Here is a 23,787-nt window from a genome sequence, read left to right on the forward strand (position 1 = left end):
GTGAGCTGCCTTCTTGAACTGCTGCAGTCCTTGTGGTGAAGGTATTCCCACAGTGATTAGGGAGAGAGTTCCAGGACTTTGACCCGGCGACTATGAAGGAATGGTGATATATTTCCAAGTCTGGATGGTGTGTAACTTGGAGGGGAACTTGGAGGTGATGCTGCTCCCATGCGCCTGCTGCCCTTGTCCTTCTAGGTGCTAGAGGTCGCGGGTTTAGAAGGTGCTGCCAAAGAAGCCTTGGCGAGTTGCTGCAGTGCATCTTGTAGATGGTACGCACTGCAGCCACGGTGTGCTAGTGGTAAAGGGAGTGAATGTTGAAGGTGGAAGATGGGGTGCCATTCAAGCGAGCTGCTTTGTCCTGAATGGTGTTGAGCTTCTTGAGTGTTGTTGCACCTGCACTCATCCAGGCAAGTGGACAGTATTCCATCACACTCCTGACTTGTGCCTTGTAGATGGTGGAAAGGCTTTGGGGAGTCAGGAGGTGAGTCACTCGGCGCAGAATACCCAGCCTCTGACCTGCTTTTGTTGCCAGAGTATTTATGTGGCTGGTCCAGTTAAGTTTCTGGTCAATGGTAACCCCCCCCCAGGATGTTGATGGTGGGGGATTCGCCAATGGTACTGTCATTGAATATTAAGGGGAGGTGGTTACACTCTCACTTGTTGGAGATGGTCATTGCCTGGCACTTGTGTGGCGCGAATGTAACTTGCCACTTATCAGCCCAAGCCTGAATGTCATCCAGGTCTTGCGGCATGTGGGCATGGACTGCTTCATTGGCTGCAAAGTGTGATCAAAATAATTTGGGACTCATCAACATCAACATGATAGTCTGACAGACGCCAAAGGCACATTTAAGCAAGATATGGTCCCAATGCTGCCTTCGATTACTATTTAAATAACTGACAGAATATTCAAGAGGGTGATGATACTGATTGAGTTGTGCTCAGCATGAGTCAGGCGTCAGGGGAGGAAAAGTGACTGAGTCAAAAGCCACAAAATTAAAGCTAACTAATTATTCTTTTCAGTTTAATTTTGAGGTTATTGAACAAATGAATCCCCCTTTAAAGAAATGTTACAGTATATCTCATCATAGGCAGTCCCTCGGAATCGAGGAAAACTTGCTTCCACTACTAAAGCAAGTCCTTTGGTGGCTGAACAGTCCAACACAAGAGCCACAGACCCTGTCACAGGTGGGCCAGTCATTCGTTGGGGGAAGTGGTGGGTGGGAATGATTTGCCGCGCGCTCCTTCCGCTGCCTGCGCCTGACCTCTTCACGCTCGCAGCGTTGAGATTCGAAGTGCACAACGCCCTCCCGGATGCACTTTCTCCACCTAGGGCAATTTTCGGCCAGGGTCTCCCAGGTGTCAGTGGTGATGTCGCACTTCAGGGAGGCTTTGAGGGTGTACTTGTAACGTTTCCGCTGCCCACCTTTGGCTCGGTTACCATGAAGGAGCTCCGCATAGAGCTTAATATATATAGAAGAGTGTTAAACATTGAAGGGCTACATTTTTTACCAAATACAACAGAACAATTTTAAAGGGGTGCAAGATCAGAGAGACCTGGGAGTTCACAGACACAGCTATTTGAAGGTGGCACAACAAGTTGATAAGACTGTTTTTATTTTAAAAAAGCACTCGGGATCCTGGGCTTTATAAATAGAAGCATATAGAGTACAAAAACAAGGAAGTTATGATAAACCTTTGTAATTCACTGGTTAGGCCTCAGCAAGGATGAGGTTAAGGAGTTGTTCAAAATCATGAATAGTTTTGATAGAGTAGATAGGGAGAAACTGTTTCCACTGGCAGAAGGGACAGTAGCCAGTGGACACAAATTTAAGGTAAGTGGCAGGGGATAGATGAAATTCTTTTTATGCAGCAAGTTGTTATGCTGTGGAAGGGTGGTGTCAGCAGATTCAATGGCAACTGCCAACAGGGAATATACTTGAAAAGGAAACATTTACAGGGCTATAGGGAAAGAGTAGGGGACTGGAACTAATTGGATAGCTCTACTGATGGGCCAAATGGCCTCTTTCTGTGCTGTAAGGTTCTATGATTTTATGATTCTATGAACAGTTTGCGGAGTTATGATACCCGGAGCATCAGTCTATACTTTCAGTGAACCAACACGAGTGCAGCCGTTCTTCACAATCTTCTTCCCTTGTTAACATTTGAAAATGTCAAATTTGCATTTAGGATTCTGAACAAGTTTGTATCAGGCCCTGTAAATGAAAATAAGTTTACTTCTCTCCCCATTCCTGTGACCTTTCCCAGTTAAATGGTTCTCTTTAAAAGTTAATTGACTATGTATGGAGCAACGGAAGTCCAGGAGTGAGTTATGGGGCTGTAACCTAATCAAAGGATTCAGGTGATTTCCTGTATCAAGGAAGAATTGCTTTTTGAATTAAAAATTCCAACTAAACTCTTAAGTTTAAGTTTTGACAATTAATACCACTCTGTCCGCAGACAAAGGGGCTCCGAAATTTGATCAGCAGTGTTCACTGAATTAGCTAATCTGCAGCTAGGCTGCACTACATTAGGTCTGAGAACCCTTGGATCATGGACAAGAAACATCTGCCAGGATTTTGCTCCTGATTGCTATTCAATAATTCCTGTTGAAAGTGCGTGAACGTGGGCCTCAGATGAGGATAGCATTGGGCTGTGGTGCCCCGAAAGTAAAAAAGCTTGCCATAGTGAACAACATTCCCACTAAGCTGTGCGGCTGTGCTGGTCTGGAGATCACGTGCAGGCCGCTCACCAGCTTTACAATGGAATGCATTCATATAACGCCTTTCACAACCATCAAACATCTCAAAGCGTTTTACAGCCAATGAAGTACTTTTGGAGTGCAGTCATTGTTGTAATGTAGGAAACGTGGCAGCCAATTTGCGCACAGCAAGCTCCCACAAACAGCAATGTGATAATGACCAGATAACCTGTTTTGTTTGTTATGGTGATTGAGGGATAAATATTGGCCAGGATACCGGGGATAACTCCCGTTTTCTTTTTCGAAATAGTGCCATGGGATCTTTTACGCCCACCTGAGAGAGCAGATGAGGTCTCAGTTTAACATCTCATCCAAAAGACGGCACCTGCGACAGTGCAGCATTCCCTCAGTACTGCACTGGAGTGTGAACCTAGATTTGTTTTGTGTAGCAAGTTCCTGAAGTGGGACTTGAACCCACAACCTTGCCCATCCATGAAAAATTGCATGCCGTGCAGCCAGTTAAAGAGCCCGCACACTAAGAAAAAATGACAGGGAACATTGATGGTTAAGGCTCGTGCCTGAAAACCTCAACCCAGATGAGATTCCAGAGGATGATCTATGTCTGTGAATCCAGAAAGGAGTTAATCCTTTCAGGAGGGGAGAAGTGGGAGGAAATAGGTGAGGAAGGGGAACTACACACACACACACACACACACACACACACACACACATACCCGTATATACTCGCGTATCATGCGACTTTTGAAGACCTAAATTGTAACCTAAATTTGGGGGGTCGCATGATACGCGAGATACAAAATTTGCTGAATCTCGGCATGCTCCAACAATCCTCTATGTAAAGACATTTCTCTTGGTTTCTCCTCTCACTCTCCATGATGGTTGTAAATCGAATATCCCTGGTTGATATTAGTTCCTCGATACTCATGACCAAATCATTAGTTTATGTGGAAAACAAGCCAAGTTCCTGCAGCACACCACTAACTACATCTTCCCAATGCAAAAAAAAATCCATTTGACTCCTGCTGAAATTCTTCTCTTCAGGGGGAGAGAGAGTCGCGGAGGTCGGGGGGGGAGAGAGTCGGGGAGGTCGGGGGGGGAGAGAGTCGCGGAGGTCGGGGGGGGGGGAGAGAGAGTCGGGGAGGTCGGGGGGGGGAGAGAGAGTCGCGGAGGTCGGGGGGGAGAGAGAGTCGCGGAGGTCGGGGGGGGAGAGAGAGAGTCGGGGAGGTCGGGGGGGGGAGAGAGAGTCGGGGAGGTCGGGGGGGAGAGAGAGTCGCGGAGGTCGGGGGGGGGAGAGAGAGTCGGGGAGGTCGGGGGGGGGAGAGAGAGTCGCGGAGGTCGGGGGGGGGAGAGTCGCGGAGGTCGGGGGGGGAAAGAGAGTCGCGGAGGTCGGGGGGGGGAGAGAGAGTCGCGGAGGTCGGGGGGGGAGAGAGAGTCGCGGAGGTCGGGGGTGGAGAGAGAGTCGCGGAGGTCGGGGGGGGAGAGAGAGTCGCGGAGGTCGGGGGGGGAGAGAGAGTCGCGGAGGTCGGGGGGGGGAGAGAGAGTCGCGGAGGTCGGGGGGGGGAGAGAGTCGCGGAGGTCGGGGGGGGAGAGAGTCGGGGAGGTCGGGGGGGAGAGAGAGTCGCGGGGGGGAGAGAGTCGCGGAGGTCGGGGGGGAGAGAGAGTCGGGGAGGTCGGGGGGGGGAGAGAGAGTCGCGGAGGTCGGGGGGGGGGAGAGAGTCGCGGAGGTCGGGGGGGGGGAGAGTCGCGGAGGTCGGGGGGGGAGAGAGAGTCGCGGAGGTCGGGGGGGGAGAGAGAGTCGCGGAGGTCGGGGGGGGAGAGAGAGTCGGGGAGGTCGGGGGGGAGAGAGAGTCGCGGAGGTCGGGGGAGAGAGAGTCGCGGGGGGGAGAGAGTCGCGGAGGTCGGGGGGGGAGAGAGAGTCGGGGAGGTCGGGGGGGAGAGAGTCGCGGAGGTCGGGGGGGAGAGAGAGTCGCGGAGGTCGGGGGGGGAGAGAGAGTCGCGGAGGTCGGGGGGGAGAGAGAGTCGCGGAGGTCGGGGGGGGAGAGAGAGTCGCGGAGGTCGGGGGGGGAGAGAGAGTCGCGGAGGTCGGGGGGGAGAGAGAGTCGCGGAGGTCGGGGGGGGAGAGAGAGTCGCGGAGGTCGGGGGGGGAGAGAGAGTCGCGGAGGTCGGGGGGGGAGAGAGAGTCGCGGGGGGAGAGAGTCGCGGAGGTCGGGGGGGGGGAGAGAGTCGCGGAGGTCGGGGGGGGGAGAGAGTCGCGGAGGTCGGGGGGGAGAGAGTCGCGGAGGTCGGGGGGGAGAGAGAGTCGCGGAGGTCGGGGGGGGAGAGAGAGTCGCAGAGGTCGGGGGGAGAGAGAGAGTCGCGGAGGTCGGGGGGGAGAGAGAGTCGCGGAGGTCGGGGGGGGAGAGAGAGTCGGGGAGGTCGGGGGGGGAGAGAGAGTCGCGGAGGTCGGGGGGGGGAGAGAGTCGGGGAGGTCGGGGGGGAGAGAGTCGGGGAGGTCGGGGGGGAGAGAGAGTCGCGGAGGTCGGGGGGGAGAGAGTCGGGGAGGTCGGGGGGGAGAGAGTCGGGGAGGTCGGGGGGGGGAGAGTACGGAGAGAGAGCACGGAGAGAGAGCAGAATCCACTCAATGTTTCATGTTAAGTTCTGTATTCGATCTCAAAAAAGTGACTCGCATGATACATGAGATATATGGTAAAATCATGTTTTGGGGACGAAGATTTAGGGGTCGCATGATACGCGAGATCGCAGGATACGCGAGTATATACGGTATACACACACACGTAAAATGAAATGAAAATTCAGAAGGGAACAATGACCATATTAAAATATTTATTGAGATACATATTATCCAAGTTCATTATTCTGTGTGCGTGTGTTTAAAAAAAATCATCAGAGGCTTCAGCAGTTGTTCATGATTTTTTTGTATTTTCAATTGTCAATTTTCCATCATTTACATTTTGCTTTGATCTATAGAGGCAAACTGGAAGGAGTAGGATGAGTTCAATGGCCTCTTCTTGCTCCACACTTAGGCCCCGGTTTTCATGAGCTGCAAGGCCCGCCCATTTGTCGCCCAAAGGACCACCGATGGCTGCCAAGAGACCAGGCGGTACTTTGCCTGAAAGATTCCTCTAAAAGAAATGGCAGTACTGCCCGGCAAAATAATGGCTTTCGCCGTCACTCTGGGCGGCAGCGGGCGAAAGCTCTCAATCTCAGCGACAAGTGAGCTTGCCACCCAAGTGCTGCCAAGGATGGAGTCGGGCCCAGGGAGGGGGGACCTCTGAAAAGTAAAAAACACGACCAAAAAAAAAACACCGGAACACCTTCAGGGGACCCCCATCCAGGTAAGTCGCTGTAAAAAAAAATAATTTTTAAGTGTTCACTAGCCTTTTCTTTCACGTCTTCATACCTACCGTCAGGGTAAGAACAGCCTCCAAGCAGCGATCCTTCCCCCTGCTGGCGCCGACTGCCGCCCGCACCAATCTGGCATCTCGGCGGGCGGGAGGACACTTGCGGTACTTGGCCCCCAGCAGCCGTCAGCGGGCGGTTCCCGGCGGTACTCCCCTCCGGCCCGCTCCAGCCCAAGTGGAAACTGGGAGAGAGGAAAATGGCAGCAACACTCGGTGGCAGTCAGCGGCAGTGGCGGTAAGGCCACCAATATCGGGGCCTTGATGTTTTCAAATATAAAAAGAAGGTATTAAAGGGAGATAGCTGCCGACATACATAGAAGAGATTTAAAAAGGGTGGCAAGTAGAAGCCATGAAATAGTGAACGAGACAATAAAGTCAATCTAGAGAGGATTATAGGAAGGAGCTCCCAGACTGGACTGACACTCTGTGCTGGATGATTATACCAGAGGTAGATAATAGACCGTTAAGAAAAAATACCTGTGTTCAGCAGTGCTTTGAGCAACCTTACCTCTCAGAAAAGGAGTGCTAAATTTTAGTAAAGAGTAAGGAATAAAGCCAACTTAAATTGTTAACAGCTATTAATGATTAGTTTGTGCAGTAATGTACAGTTGCAGAACGGAAAGTGTGTTATTGGAGCTTTATGTGACAAAGGGGAAGATTTCAAAGTATCACAACAGCTGTGAGAGAAGTGAATAGATGAGAGGAATGATCTGCCTCAGAGCAGGGCTGCAGCAGGTACTTTGCAGTGGAACAGGAGGTGGTGTTGGGCAACTTTGGAGTATAGAAAGGTATAAGAGATGCATGAGTCACAACAGGTATTATCACAACACAGTCACCACTCTATTATGTTTTCCATAGTTCGAAGAAGTTGTTCCGTTATTTCAGCCCGATGCTAAATATTGAAGCATTTCTTTCCTTTTTCTGTCAGTTTTCTCTCTTCTCCTGTGAAGGTTTTGACATCTTGCTGGATTATGATTCCACTGAGTACCAGTCCCTCTCTTGACACCTTACCTAAGAAGTTATTCTTCACGTGAGCCGAGACAATGAGTGTCAGCAGCCTGTTCACCAAAGGGCATCACAGCAGAGTCCAATCCTGCCCTCACCCAATTACTGCAAATGCACACTTCCAGTCGCCATTGATTAAACCATCAGAGACAGGAAACCTGGCACATTTTCTCCTCCCTCACTCGACATGTTGAGGCCAATTGTAATGCCCCAACTGCCATCCTCACTGAGATGAGTTAGCACAATAAGGATTTTGGATCAAATCTGGGCCATTTGTAGACTGCATGGCTCAACTACTATTGTCTTCACCAGATGAACCAGTGAAGAGTCTTCTTGATATATTTCTTCATTATTTGACTGAAAATATTTGCATGTGGCACAAGTGAAACTTTGTTTTAAAATTTGACCATTGTTTAACTTTATATATATATATATATATATACCTGGAAGAAAACAAAATCATTCAGTCCTTTGCAGTGTCTTCCTGAGAACACTTCTTTTTGTCCAGCAAAAAAAGAGGTCATATAAAAGTGGAACATTCTGGAATTTGACTTGGAGAGAGTTTCTGAATAAAATCCCTGAGTTCAAACATCTTTATTCAATTTAGTGGTTATGTTACTGGCTAGTAATCCAGAGGTCTGGATTAATAAAGCGGAGAACTGAGTTCAAATCCCACCATGGCAATTTGAGAATTTAAATACAGCTTAAAATATATTTCTGGGAAAAAAAGCTGATGTCAATAAAAATGAGCCTAAAGCTTTTGGATTGCCGTAAGAACCCAACTGTTTCATTAATGTCCTTTTGGGGAAGGAAATTTGTGTCCTTACCCGATCTGGCCTCTGTGTGACTCCATCCCATACTGACATGGTTGACTCTTAACTGGCCTAGCAAGCCATTCAGTTGTATCAAACCACTGCAGAGAATACCACACGGACTGCAGCAGTTCAAGAAGGTGGCCCAGCGCATTCTCAGGGCAAGTAAGGATGGACAGTAAATGCTGCCATACCAGCAATGCTCACACCCTAAGAATTGATATTTTTTTTAAAAGTTACAAAAACCCACATCTTTAATGAAGGGGACAGTTTTCTATCTGTTAGTTTAGCTGGCAGTATCGTCTAGGCCTCAATTAAACAACCTGTGTAGCTGAATAAAAGCAATTTTAACTGCACTAGGTGACTTAGATATGTGAGAGAGATTCATGCCTACGTATTATTATGATAAAAATGACTACTACTACACCTGTACGAAAGGCCGACATGGGTTTTGTTGTGGGAAAGTGACAGTATCTTCTCAGTTGCAACGACATGTTGTGAAAATGTTTGTATTTCCCTCTAAAATAACTTCAATTGACTTAGTAGTGCTGTAGTTAACATTTGTACCTACTTTAGCAATAAATAATGGTGCTGGTTCTTGTTAGCAAATGTATATATTCAAGCATGTCAGTAAATAATCTTCTCCCTGGTCCACAAAGCTTAAACCCCAAGAAACAGTGGGGGGAATTTTACCCCTAAAAAACAGGTGGATTTATGTTGAATGGGAAGTTAAAGTGTTAAAAATTGAATCTCGACCAGAATCCGCCTCCAACCCGCCTATTTCGGGTTTTACCAGAGGTGGGATGGTGGACGGGCAGCCAACCAGCTCTCAGGAGGTGGGTTGTCCATTTAAATATTATAATTGGTTGGCGTGCCTCAGATTTAATGTGCATTTTAAATTTAACAGTGGCTGGTTGGGTTTTGCAGGCCCCGTGAAACCAGCAGTTAAAGCAAGGCATGGACTGCTGGATCTAGAAGGTAGAGGCCTAACCCAACCCCCACGATTGGAGACCGCCCCCTGCAAGGCCTCCGATTTCCAATGTCCCCAATGTTCTCTCCTTCCCTCCCCGATCCGAGTCCAGCCTCCGGATATTCTCTTCTCACTGCCCGATCACTCCCCCCACCACCATGCTCCCGATGTTCTCTCCCTCCCTCTTCTCTGTGGCGCAGGCCTACCCACCCACAGTCAGCCTCTCCATCTGGCTGGCTGTGGGTGCGAACAGCGGTTTCAAATGCAAATCAGGCCCTGTCGATAAATTCGGCAGGGCCTGTGGGGAACACGTTCTCCTGGGTTACCTGACTGCTTCCGAACCCCCCCCCCCCACCCCATTTCCCCCCCCCCTTCCCAACCCGCCTCCCGATTAAAATTGCAGCCAGTCAGGTTCTGACAGTCGAATCATTGTTGAAACAATGTCTGCATTACTGCTTTAAAATGGCATTGTGTTCCAAACGCAACACCAACCAACTACAGCAAGAAGTACTGTACAGAACCATGGATTAATTATTGCATTGTGATTTCTTCAGAAAGTCCCTGAGGAAATGTTGTCCAGTGGGAATGACAGTTGTATTCCAATGAGACCATTACTGCCCTTGTAAGTTTTGGTTTTCAAATCAGGAATTATTATTGAAGTTGGATGGCCTTGAATGCACTTTTGGAACTAATTCAGTTAATTGTGATCAGAGTCTCAGGCACTCAAGTTATTATCTTTCCGTTTAATGTAGTCATTGAGATTGTGGGGATTAATTTTGCAACAGACAGTGCTAGACATGCAGATTACAACCAGGCCTGTCACCAGCATTACAGGCAGCAGTGTTTGTAACTATTGCTTTATTCACATAAGATTATCGCAAGGTGAATTTCACATTGCCCATGGTTATAAAAACAGCAGAAAAGTCAGGGATGAGAAAAGACTATTTGGCCCATTGAACTTTGAGTCCTCTAATCAAGTGCCTTAACTTTCTAATCTGAGAACCCAGCTACAAATGAACTCTCTTGGCCGGAAATATTCACACCTAACTTGCCAAACATATTTTTAGACTGAAGGGATTTGTTTTAACTATTGTCTTCTAGCATCAGAGTTTAAAGAAAATTGTCTCCCAGCACAATCAATTTTTATTTAGTGGCGTCTGTATTCACATGTTTTCTTATTTGTTAGGAGTTATAGAGAAACATAATTAACAGGATCATGAACAAAGTGGGAAGGAGAGAATCCCTTCTCAAATCTAACTGGTGCCCCTTCCTCAAATAGTCAAGCTCAGGTTTGAATCTTCCATTTAAGCCATTTAGGACCGAGATGAGGAGCAACTTCTTCACTCAGAGAATTGTGAACCTGTGGAATTCTCTACCACAGAAAGTTGTTGAGGCCAGTTCGTTAGATATATTCAAAAGGGAGTTAGATGTGGCCCTTATGGCTAAAGGAATCAAGGGGTATGGAGTTAAACCAGGAATGTGGTACTGAAGTTGCATGATCAGCCAAGATCATATTGAATGGTGGTGCAGGTTCGAAGGGCCGAATGGCCTACTCCTGCACCTATTTTCTATGTTTCTATGTTTCCATAAAGGTGGCCATCTTAACTCATTTTTAAAATATGTTTTTTTTTTGTTGAACTAGATTGTTGATGCTGTCTGACTCTCACTTTGACACAGCAGCAGTATAAGAAGGTATCCTTGTTGAATCGTGGATCTGTCCATTTTGTTTTGGTGCTTCAAAAGAATCCATATTAAATGCGCTGGGCGACAATCTATTCTTCTAAGGTATAATTCTGCAATCCCATGCTCTCAGCAGGGAACGTGTGTTGGTCAAAGTGATGCAGTATTGTAGCTCGGATTCTTTGACTTGCTCTCCTTGTGAGCGTAACTGCCCACTGGAAGTCCTGATGGCACTGCACTGTCAGAGTTGCCGTCTTTTGGATGAGATGTTAAACCGAGGCCCCATCTGCCCCCTCAAGGGGATGTAAAAGATCCCATGGCACTATTTAGAAGAAGAGCAGGGGAGTTATCCCCGGTGTCCTCAATCAAAATAACAGGAAAACAGATTATCTGGTCATGATCACATTGCTGTTTGTGGGAGCTTGCTATGCACAAATTGGCTGCCGCGTTTCCTACGTTACAACAGTGACTGCACTCCAAAAGTACTTCATTGGATGTAAAGCGTTTTGGGACAGTTGGTGGTCATGAAAGGCACTGTGAAGATCCAAGTCTTTCTTTCTGACTCCAGAATTACTCCTCACGACATATTCCATTATTTTCAACAGTTTCTTCCCTTTTATTCGAAGCTGTCTTCTTGTGGCCCACCACAAAGAAGTTCTTCATATAACAATCCACTGATATTGAAAAGAAGGTTTGGCATTTATGTGACCTATTTCATGTTGTCCGAATGTTCCAAAGTGCTTCCCACCAATATTACTTTTGAAGTGTAGTTATTGTTATTTGATAGGCAACCATGGCAAACACGTTGCAAGCTTCCACAAATAAGAAATGAGATGAATGACCAGTTAATTGAATGACCAATTAATCTGTTTTGGCATCTTTGGTTGCGGGAGGGGTTTTGGCGTGAACACTGGGTAAACGCCCTGCTCCTTTGTGAATCATGGCACAACATCTTTTACATCCATCTGAACAGACATTTGGGGCCTCATTTTTTTTTTGACTCTGATGTGAGAGGATAAATACTTGAGGGAGAACATTTTTCAGGGCTATGGGGAAAGAGCACGGTGAGTGGGACTAATTGGACAGCTCTTTCAGAGAGCTGGCACAGGCATAGTGGGCCAAATGGCCTCCTTCCGTGCTGTGTCGTTCTATGATTTTAATGCAAGATTGAGCTGTGCTCAGGCTCCAAAGGTAAAAGCATGGATTGTGCCTCCTCTCCTTTAAAATAGTATGGTTGTGTTGAGAACTGTTGCCTTATGTTTGAAAAGCTAGCCAACCAGTGCACTCATCATTTTTCCTATTGAGCTGAATTTAATGCACATTCTTCAATGAGTATTCACTATTTATTAACGTTAAGTATTGTTTGACTGCCATCTGACTGACTCCCAAATTACACTCTCTTTAAAAATATTTATTTTTCTGGAATATTCTGATTCTTCTTTTAGCTTGTCTCATTGACAAATTTACACGTTCTATTTAAAAAATATATCCTGGAAAACAAAGAGTGCATTTTGAGCAACAGGGATGGTCTTTCAGGGCCTTCACTCACTGCAGCTCCCATTGGGGTCTTTCAGTATTGACAACCAGCCTAATTTCCTAAGAACTCACTAAATATGAATCCAATTTACAACTTATTTTCGGGCCCCTTCGTCTTTGTCTCCAGTCATTATTCTGTTAGTGGCCTCATGAAATTCTTTCTGAAGGTCAAGATACGTTTCCACTCTCTCTCCCTCAACAACCAAATTCTGCTACACCTTAAAAAGATCCCAATAAATATGCGAAGCACCATTTTCCTTTCATGAACCCTGCATTTGTGCTTTTATTCACGCTAAGATGATCTTGAATTGCTTCCTTTATTCCAGCACCAGCTATCAAGGTGATCAGAAGGACAGGTAGTTATTCAACTATAATAGCACAGACATTAACTTTCTGTCTGCTGCAATAGGCAATAACAATGCAAGCGCTTATTTTGAAGTTACTTCAACAGTGCAGGTGGCCAGCAATGAATGGAAGAAATTATATTTGCTGCATCCAAGTTTCCTTCAGAAATACAGTCCTTCACATCATCTCATCAGCCTATTCGAAGCAGGCTTTTCATTTTACCCCATAAGCTTACTGGATTTGTTCCAATAACCCACAACATATGAAGGGATTGTAATAGGATATCTGTGTTTTTCAGAGTTATATGTTCCAGTGCTCTGCTACTGACTGATGCTAATGATGCAAATTGTCATTTAACTGCAATTTCCCCGTTTTTATTACGAATAAAGACAAGTGTTTATTTCAAAACTTAGAGATCAATAACATAAAACACAAGCATCCCTGCCCTCATTCCCTCATTGTTCCCTCATTATTCCCTTATTATTCTTGAGAGTTGTTGCAGCTGTATATATCTAGGCAAGTGGTGAGTATTCCATCACACTCCTAACTTGAGCCTTGTAGAATTATGGAGAGGCTTTGAAGGATCAGGAGGTGAGCACTTGTCAGAGAGAAGCCAGCCTCTTCTTGGAATTATCACACTTCAAAAAGATGTTGAGTGTCCTAGGAAGATGATAAAAGAATCCTCCTTTTCAGTATCTGTAAGAAGCGATCTGCAGTGGCACAGTGATGTAATTGAATCACGAATTGAAATTGTTTGTGGTAAATATAATATGATTTTTACACAAAATGAAAAACATGGCTTCACGGATGACGATTTGCAGCAGTTCATAGTGCAGGATCTACCATATTTGTGGCACCACAAACCTACCTGAATACCACTATGGTGGTGCAAATACAGAGATACAGGATCAGATCAATCCAGGAAGTGACCCTCTCCTAAAACTCCCCAAAAAGATTATGGTACCATTCTGATAGAAGACTTGCCGGACTATAAGTTTACTTTATCGATAGGATTTAACAAAAAAAAACCTGGATATTTGAAGGGAGTTTTGTAAGTCTTAAGTTCGAGCTAATGCTGTGCATTTCTATACCCAGATGAACATAACATAATGACAAGAAATCTTACTTAATCTATATTGGATGCCTCTTTAAAATAGCCAACCATAAATTCCACTAAGCAACTTACATCTTCATGTAACTCTTTGAAATATAGGGAGTAAATTGCACCTTGATATCACTTATTGTACTAAAATGCCATCCATGAAAATAGAGGTGTGAATTATACATGGCTATAGTGTGTAATCCAGATTTTACACTGGGGCTATGCCCATTCCAGCAGAGCAGAAAAAATGTCAGGAGCCCCTGTTACTACAGGAGTAGCTGATGACTGTATCACAGTAAAGAAAGAAAGACTTGAATTTATATAGCACCTTTCCCGGGAAGGGCAGCAGCAGCCAAGTTCATGGCACCGTGAGTGGCTCTGCTGCACAGGAAGGCAGGAAAAAGAGTGGGAGAGCTATAGTGATAGGGGATTCGATTGTAAGGGGAATAGATAGGCATTTCTGCGGCCGCAACCGAGACTCCAGGATGGTATGTTGCCTCCCTGGTGCAAGGGTCAAGGATGTCTCGGAGCGGGTGCAGGACATTCTGAAAAGGGAGGGTGAACAGCCAATTGTCGTGGTGCACATAGGTATAGGTAAAAAAACAGGATGAGGTCCTATAAGACGAATTTAGGGAGCTAGGAGCTAAATTAAAAAGTAGGACCTCAAAAGTAGTAATCTCAGGATTGCTACCAGTGCCACGTGCTAGTCAGATAGCTCAGATGAATACGTGGCTTGAGGAGTGTTGCAAAAGGGAGGGATTCAAATTCCTGGGACATTGGAACCGGTTCTGGGGGAGGTGGGACCAGTACAAACCAGACGATCTTCACCCGGGCAGGACCGGAACCAATGTCCTAGGGGAAGTGTTTGCTAGTACTGTTGGGGAGGAGTTAAACTAACATGGCAGGGGGATGGGAACCTATGCAGGGAGACAGAGGGAAATAAAATGGAGGCAGAAGCAAAAGATAGAAAGGAGAATAGTAAAAGTGGAGGGCAGAGAAACCCAAGCCAAAAAACAAAAAGGGCCACATTACAGCAAAATTCTAAAGGGGCAAAATGTGTTAAAAAGACTAGCCTGAAGGCTCTGTGCCTCAATGCGAGGAGTATTCGGAATAAGGTTGACGAATTAACTGCGCAGACAGCAGTTACGGATATGATGTAATTGGCATCACGGAGACATGGCTCCAGGGTGACCAAGGCTGGGAACTCAACATCCAGGGGTATTCAACATTTAGGAAGGATTGGCAGAGAGGAAAAGGAGGCGGGGTGGCATTGCTGGTTAAAGAGGAGATTAATGCAATAGTAAGGAGGGACATTAGCCTGGATGATGTGGAATCGGTATGGGTGGAGCTGCGGAATACCAAAGGGCAGAAAACGCCAGTGGGAGTTGTGTACAGACCACCAAACAGTAGTAGTGAGGTTGGGGACAACATCAAACAAGAAATAAGGGATGTGTGCAATAAAGGTACAGCAGTTATCATGGGCGACTTTAATCTACATATTGATTGGGCTAACCAAACTGGTAGCAATGCGGTGAAGGAGGATTTCCTGGAGTCTATTAGGGATGGTTTTCTCGACCAATATGTCGAGGAACCAACTAGAGAGCTGGCCATCCTAGACTGGGTGATGTGTAATGAGAAGGGATTAATTAACAATCTTGTTGTGCGAGGCCCCTTGGGGAAGAGTGACCATAATATGGTCGAATTCTTTATTAAGATGGAGAGTGACATAATTAATTCGGAAACTAGGGTCCTGAAGTTAAGGAAAGGTAACTTCGACAGTATGAGGCGTGAATTGGCTAGAATAGACTGGTAAAGGATACCTAAAGGGTTGATGGTGGATAAGCAATGGCAAACATTTAAAGATCACATGGATGAACTTCAGCAATTGTACATCCCTGTCTGGAGTAAAAATAAAACGGGGAAGGTGGCTCAACCGTGGCCAACAAGGGAAATTAAGGATAGTGTTAAAACCAAGGAAGAGGCATATAAATTGCCTGGAAAAAGTAACAAACCTGAGGACTGGGAAAAATTTAGAATTCAACAGAGGAAGACTAAGGGTTTAATTAAGAGGGGGAAAATAGAGTACGAGAGGACGTTTGCAGGGAACATAAAAACTGACTGCAAAAGCTTCGATAAATATGTGAAGAGAAAAAGATTAGTGATGACAAATGTAGGTCCCTTGCAGTCGGATTCAGGTGAATTTATAATGGGGAACAAAGAAATAGCAGACCAATTGAACAAATACTTCGGTTCTGTCTTCCGAATGTACTCGGGGACAGTGGGTCTAGTGAGAAGGAGGAACTGAAGGATATCCTTATTCGGCAGGAAATTGTGTTAGGAAAATTGATGGGATTGAAGGCTGAGAAATCCCCGAGGCCTGATAGTCTGCATCCCAGAGTACTTAAGGAAGTGGCCCTAGAAATAGTGGATGCATTGGTGATCATTTTCCAACAGTCTATCAACTCTGGATCAGTTCCTGTGGAATGGAGGGGAGCTAATATAACACCATTTTTTTAAAAAGGAGGGAGAGAGAAAACTGGTAATTATAGACCAGGTAGCCTGACATCAGTAGTGCAGAAAATGTTGGAAACAATCATTAAGGATGAAATAGCAGCGCATATTTAAAGCAGTGATAGGATTGGTCCAAGTCAGCATGGATTTTTGGAAGTGAAATCATGCTTGACAAATCTTCTGGAATTTTTTGAGGATGTAACTAGTAGAGTGGACAAGGGAGAACCAGTGGATGTGGTGTATTTGGACTTTCAAAAGGCTTTTGACAAGGTCCCACACAAGAGATTGGTGTGCAAAATCAAAGCACATGGTATTGGGGGTAATGTACTGACATGGATAGAGAACTGGTTGGCAGACAGGAAGCAGAGAGTCAGGATAAACGGGTCCTTTTCAGAATGGCAGGCAGTGACTAGTGGAGTGCCGCAGGGCTCAGTGCTGGGACCCCAGCTCTCTACAATATACATTAACGATTTGGATGAAGGAATTGAGTGTAATATCTCCAAGTTTGCAGATGACACTAAACTAGGTGACGGTGTGAGCTGTGAGGGGAATGCTATGAGGCTGCAGGGTGACTTGGACAGGTTAGGTGAGTGGGCAAATGCATGGCAGATGCAGTATAATGTGGATAAATGTGAGGTTATCCATTTTGGGGGCAAAAACACGAAGGCAGAATATTATCTGAATGGCGGCAGATTAGGAAAAGAGGAGGTGCAATAACACCTGGGTATCATGGTTCATCAGTTATTGAAGGTTGGCATGCAGGTACAACAGGCGGTGAAGAAGGCAAATGGTATGTTGGCCTTCATAGCTAGGGGATTTGAGTACAGGAGCAGGGAGGTCTTACTGCAGTTGTACATGTCCTTAGTGAGGCCTCACCTGGAATATTGTGTTCAGTTTTGGTCTCTTAATCTGAGGAAGGATGTTCTTGCTATTGAGGGAGTGCAGCGAAGGTTCACCAGACTAATTCCAGGGATGGCTGGACTGTCATCTGTGGATAGACTGGATCAACTGGGCCTTTATTCACTGGAGTTTAGAAAGATGAGAGGGGATCTCATAGAAATGTATTAGATTCTGACGGGACTGGACAGGTTAGATACGGGAAGAATGTTCCCGATGTTGGGGAAGTCCAGAATCAGGGAATATCGTCTTAGGATAAGGGATAGGCCATTTAGAACTGAGATGAGGAGAAACTTCTTCACTCAGAGAGCTGTTAACCTGTGGAATTCCCTGCCGCAAAGAGTTGTTGATGCCAGTTCATTGGATATATTCAAGAGGGAGTTCAATATGGCCCTTATGGCTAAGGGGATCAAGGGGCATGGAGAGAAAGCAGGAAATGGGTACTGAGGGAATGATCAGCCATGATCTTATTGAATGGCGATGCAGAGGTCCGAATGGGCTACTCCTGCACCTATTTTCTATGTCTCTATGTTTCACGACAACCAGACGTCTCAAAGTGCTTTACAGCTAATGAAGTACTTTTGGAGTGTAGTCACTGTTGTAATGTCGGAAATGCGGCAGCCAATTTCCAAGCAAGATCATCTGTTTTTTTATTATGTTGATTGAGGTATAAATATTGGCCAGAACACGGGGATAACTCCCCGCTCTTCTTTGGACTCGTGACATGGGATCTTTTACGTCCACTTGAGAGAGCAGATGCTGACTCTGCTCTACACTGGAGTACCAGCCTAGATTTAAGTGCTCAAATCCCTGGAGTGGGACTTGAACTCACTACCTTCTGACTCAGAGGCGAGTGTGGTACCCACTGAGCCACAGCTGACACGGCTAATGCCAGGGCTTTTAGCTTCAATCACGCACGTCGATATCAGAGAAATTCCCAGTATTATATACAGTTGCAGGTGCAACTTCCCAATGAGACCATCGGGATCTGAATAAATCTGGGGAAAAAGAAATCCTCAGGATCCCACAGAGGATTTATTTTCAATTCGTATTTTTTCATCCGTCGTTCCACCTTCTCATTAGCCCCCCTCCAGCTTATAGTGATGTAGCTTGGCAGGGAGTGCAGGGCAGGCTGTGCCATGGGATTTTCTTCCGTTGCTGTTCATTTTCTTCTGTGCTGGGTTTTTTTTTGTAATTATTCTTGGGATGTGCATGGCATGGGCAAGGCTGCATTTATTGCCTTCTCTAGTTGCCCTGAGAAGGTGATAGTGGACCTTCTCCTTGAACCACTACAGTCCTTGTGGTGATGGCACTCCCACAATTAATTGTTCGGGAATTCCAGGATTCTGACCCAGTGACGATGAAGGAGCAACATTGCATGTCCAAGTCTGGATGGTGTATGACTTGGAAGGGAACTTGGAGAGTTCCCATAATATTGCTGCTCTTGTCCTTCTTGGGAGTAGAGGTCACAGGGAAGGGAGATGATGCCAAAATAACCCTGTAGTTTATAGTCACGGTGTGTTGGGATGGAGAGGTTGGATTTTGAATCCAGTGGCACAGGCAAAAATCAAGCAAATTGTTCTGAAAACAGAATGCTGGAAATCTCAGCGGGTCAGGCAGCATCTGTGGAGAGAAAAACAAAGTTAACGTTTTGGGTCGACGGCCCTTCATCCGAACTGCCAAATGTTCGAAAAGAACACATTCTTAAGCACTGAAAGAGGGAGGGGAAGAAAGAATAAAAGGGAAGGTCTAAGATAGGTGGAAGGCAGGCAAGATTAGAGAGACAAAAGGGACGATGGGTCGAATTGAAATGGTAATTTTAGAAGTTAGAAAAAGGTTAGTCTGGATAGGGTATGAATGGCGGAGTAATGAGCAGCTGCCTTTAGAGAGAAAGAGAAAAAAAAAGGAGAGAAAAAAAGCATAAATAGCGGGGGTGGGGGGAAAGGAGCCAAAGATGGCCACAGCTTATGCTCTGAAATTGTTGAACTCAATGTTGTGTCCAGAAGGCTGTAAAGTGCCTAAACAAAAGATGAGGTTCTGTTCCTCAAGCAAATTGTTTTGTCCTGGATGGTGTCGAGCTTCTTGAGTGTTGTTGCAGCTGTACATATCCAGGCAAGTGGTGAGTATTCCATCACACTCATAACTTGAGCCTTGTAGAATTGTGGAGAGGCTCTGAGGGATCAGGAGGTGAGTCACTTGTCATAGAGTATCCAGTCTCTGTTCCACTCTTGTAGCCATGGTGTTGATATGGTTGGTCCAGTCAGGTTCTGGTCAATGATAATCCCCAGGATGTTGATGATTGGGGACTCCATGATTGTGTTCCAGTTAAGGTCAGAGGAGATAGCTGGACTTTTACTTGTTGGAGATTGTCATTATTTGGGACTTATGGGGCGCAAATATTACTTCAACTTCAACAAGTCTGGATATTATTCAGGTCCTGTTGTAGGCTGGCACGGGCTGCTTCATTATCAGAGGAATTGTGAATGGAGCTGAACACCCTGGAATTATAACCAAACAGTCTCAGTCCTGACCTTATGATGGAGTGATGTTCATCAATGAAGGAGTTAAAGATGGTTGGGGTAAGGATGCTTCCTGGAGGAACTTCCATGACGATGATCTAGGGAAGTGATGACTGACCTCTGACAGCCACAGCCCTCTTCTTTTGTCTCAGTTATGACGACAGCCACTGGAGGGTTTTCCCTTTGACCCGCCCCCCCCCCCATGGACTTCAGTTTTACAGGGGCTCCTTGGTGCCACACTCAGCAGATCGCTGCATGGATGTTGAGGGCAGCTACTTTCACCTCTCCTCTAGCATTTCGTATTTGCATCCATGTCTGGATCAAGGCTGTGATGAAGTCTGGAGTGGAATGTTTCTGTGGAATTTAAACTGAGCCCCAGTGAGTGGGTTATTGGTGAGTTGATGTGACTTGATGGTTCTGTTAATGACTCCTTCCATCGTTTTACTGATGATTTGGAGGAGGCTGATAGGGCGGTAATTGACGGATTAGATTTATCCTGTTTTTTATGGATAGAACTGTCATGTATGTATGCTTGGCTTTACTAGCCACCAGGTGGCACCACTGTCGGAGGTCATCGGGCTGTGCGCACATGTGTGCGGCCCAGGTATAAAAGGCCAACCATCTTGTAATGTAATCACTTTGGGCCCTAATAAAGTAGAACCAGGTTTGTACCTGTTCGGAGTTTACAATATTCAGCCTATTGAGCTATTACATACACAACATTTGGCGACGAGGTAACAAGAACCTTCACATGCAAAAATGAGCACAATTGAAATTCTGGAGTGATTCGTGGAGGGAGAAAATTGGGCAGACTTTGTAGGCCGTTTGAACCAGTACATCATGGCCAACAAAATGGAGGAAGAGGTAGACGCAGTTCAGCACGGGCGGTCCTCCTCACGGTTTGTGGTCCGAAAATCTATGGACTCATAAAGAATCTCCTCTCGCCCTTAAGTCCAACGGACAAGGACTATGAAACATTGTGTGCTCTGGTATGTGACCATCTCAAACCAGATGAAGGCATCATCATCTCAAAATATCGATTCTATACGCACGTTCGTTCTGAGGGCCAGGATGTATCGGAATTCATTGCCGACCTATGACATCTAGCTGGACCGTGTAAATTCGAAACTGCATTGGCAGACATGCTGCGGGACTTCTTTGTAATCGGCATCAACCACGAGATGATCCTACGTAAGCTACTGGCGGCGGAGACGCTGGATTTGAGCAAGGCCATCACGATTGCCCAATCATGCATGACGATGGACAAAAGCTTAAAGCAGATATAATTGAAAAATCGTAACTCGGCAAGTACTGTAAACAGGATTATATCGTCATTTAGCAGAGCTGCATATGGCAGGGCCTACCCGACTGCGTACGCAAAACCTGTGGCTGCTCAAACTCCACCAACGGGAATGAATCCGATATCACCATGTTGGCGTTGTGGGGGAAATCATCGGCTTAATCAATGTCGGTTTAAACAGTATTTTTGTAAAAGATGTTCGAGAGTGGGGCATCTCCAGCATTTGTGTCTGCAACTGAGCAAGCGTGCTGCGACACATCACGTGGAGGATGATGACCAGTCTAGCACGGATCCTGATATGCAATCCGAGATAACAGAGGAGGAAGTGTATGGACTGTATTCATTCCGAACAAAGAGCCAACCAATAATGATGAATGTAAAACTTAATGGTGTGCCGGTATTGATGGAATTGGACACGGGTGCCAGTCAATCAATACTGAGCCAGAGGACATTCGACAGGCTGTGGGATACTAAGGCTGTGAGGCCTAAGCTGAGTCCAGTCAATGGCAAGTTGCATACATACACTAAAGAACTCATAACGGTGATTGGCAGTGCAGTAATCAAGGTGTCAAATGATGGTGCGGTTCACGATTTACCATTATGGATTGTTTCAGGCAATGGTCCAACACTGCTCGGCAGGAACTGGATAGAAAAAATCAAATGGAACTGGAATGAGATCAAAGCGTCGTCATTGGAGGAGGATATTCCATGTGCTCAAGTGCTGAGCAAGTTCCCATCGCTGTTTGAACCAGGCATCAGCAATTTCACGGGAGCCAAGCTGCAGATCCACGTGGACTCAGATGCAAGACCCATCCCTCATAAGGCTCGGACAGTTCCGTACATAATGAGGGAGAAGGTCGAAATCGAAGTGAACATGAAGGTATCATATCACCAGTCGAATTTAACAAATGGGCCAGCCTCATTGTTTCCTTGTTGAAAAGTGATGGCACTGTCAGGATTTGTGGAGACTACAAGGTTACGATCAACCGAGTTTCGAAACAGGATCAATACCCGTTACCAAAGGCTGATGACCTGTTTAAAATGCTAGACGGGGGCAAGTCGTTCACAAAACTGGATCTGACGTTGGCCTACATGACACAGGAGCTAGTCGACACTTCGAAGAAACTTACGTGCATCAACACTCAAAGGACTGTTTATCTACAACAGGAGCCCTTTTGGAATTCGCTCGGTTGCAGCCATATTTCAGAGGAACATGGAGAGTCTACTAAAGTCCGTCCCCAGAACCGTTGTGTTCCAAAATGACATACTGGTCACAGGTTGTGACTCCACCGAACATCTGAACAACCAACTGAAGAGGTTCTACATCGTCTGGACAAAGTGGGACTCAGACTGAAACACTCGAAGTGTGTCTTCATGGCACCAGAAGTCGAATTCCTGGGGGAGGAAAATTGCTGCTGACGGTATTAGGCATACAGACTCGAAAACTAAGGCCATCAAAAATGCACCCAAGCCTCAGAATGTGATGGAGCTGCGTTCATTCCTTGATCTACTCAACTACTGCGGTAATTTCTTACCTAGATTGAGCACCTTGTTAGAGCCACTGCACATGCTGCTAAGAAAAGGCGACAACTGGGTTTGGGGTGCGTCTCAAGATCGAGCTTTTAAGAAAGCTACTAATCTGCTTTGCTCTAACAAGCTGTTGGTACATTATGATCCATGTAAGCATCTAGTATTGGCCTGTGATGCTTCGTCATACAGAGTTGGTTGCGTGCTCCAATAAGCTAATGAGTCGGGCAAATTACAATCTGTTGCATATGCTTCAAAAAGTTTGTCAAATGCAGAAAGAGCCTACAGCATGGTAGAGAAAGAAGCACTAGCTTATGTGTATGGGGTTAAAAAGGTGCATCAGTACCTGTTTGGTCTTCGGTTTGAACTGGAAACAGATCACAAGCCACTCATTTCATTGTTTTCGGAAAACAAAGATATCAATATCAATGCATCATCCCGCATCCAGAGGTGGGCGCTGACATTATCTGTCTATGATTATGTCATTCACCATTGACCTGGCACTGAGAATTGTGCCGATGCATTGAGCCATCTGCCGTTGCCCACACCGGAGGTAGAAACACTGCAACTGGTAGACCTATTGTTAGTCATTGATGCTTTTGTAAGTGAAGGAACCCCTGTCACGGCCCAACAAGTTAAGACCTGGATCAGCCAGGACCCGATTTTATCGGTTATGAAATATTGTATCCTTAGTGGTGATTGGCCTGCCATACCCAAGCAAATGTGTGAGGAGGCCAAACCTTACATCCGTCACAAAGACAAACTATCCAGTCAATCAGATTGTATAGTGGGGTAATCATGTTGTTATGCCCAAGAAAGGCAGAGAGAAATTTATGCAAGATCTACATAACACGCATCCTGGTATTGTCATGATGAAAGCTATTGCCTGGTGTCATGTATGGTGGCCTGGAATTGACTCTGATTTGGAATCATGTGTGTATCAGTGCAACACTTGCATGCAGCTTAGTAAAGCACCAGCGGAATCGCTGCTGAGTCTGTGGTCGTGGCCATCTAAACCATGGTCCAGGATCCAAATAGACTTTGCAGGTCCCTTCCTGGGACAGATGTTCTTAGTTGTGGTGGATGCTTATTCCAAGTGGATAGAGTGTACAATCATGTCATTCAGCACATCCACAGCTACCATTGAGAACCTTCATGTCACGTTTGCTACTCATGGTCTGCCTGACATCGTTGTAAGCGACAACGGATCTTGCTTCACCAGTATGGAGTTTCAAGAGTTCATGAAACTCAATGGTATCAAGCATGTGAGGTCAGCACCATTCAAACCTGCATCCAATGGACAAGCAGAGCGTGCAGTCCTAACCATCAAGCAAAGTATGAAACGTGTAACTCAAGGTTCACTGCAAACTCGCTTGTCACGTATATTGCTTAGTTACAAGACAAGACACCATACGCTTACGGGGTCTCCCTTGCTGAACTATTGATGAAGAGAGGTCTCA

The 23,787-nt window shown here is 45.9% G+C and overlaps 1 protein-coding gene across 1 annotated transcript in view; it reads left to right on the top strand.

The window, feature by feature from the left end:
- The window catches only part of LOC139269241 (transmembrane protein 132D), a 1,017,604-nt gene that overhangs the window by 19,296 nt on the left and 974,521 nt on the right, over positions 1-23,787 (top strand). Inside the window, exon 2 of the mRNA XM_070888330.1 lies at positions 21,415-21,680. Within this exon, the coding sequence (XP_070744431.1) occupies positions 21,415-21,680 (266 nt within the window). The remainder of the gene's footprint in view (positions 1-21,414; positions 21,681-23,787) is intronic.

This window comes from Pristiophorus japonicus, chromosome 8 (genome assembly GCF_044704955.1).
Source record: "Pristiophorus japonicus isolate sPriJap1 chromosome 8, sPriJap1.hap1, whole genome shotgun sequence".
NCBI lineage: Eukaryota > Metazoa > Chordata > Chondrichthyes > Pristiophoridae > Pristiophorus > Pristiophorus japonicus.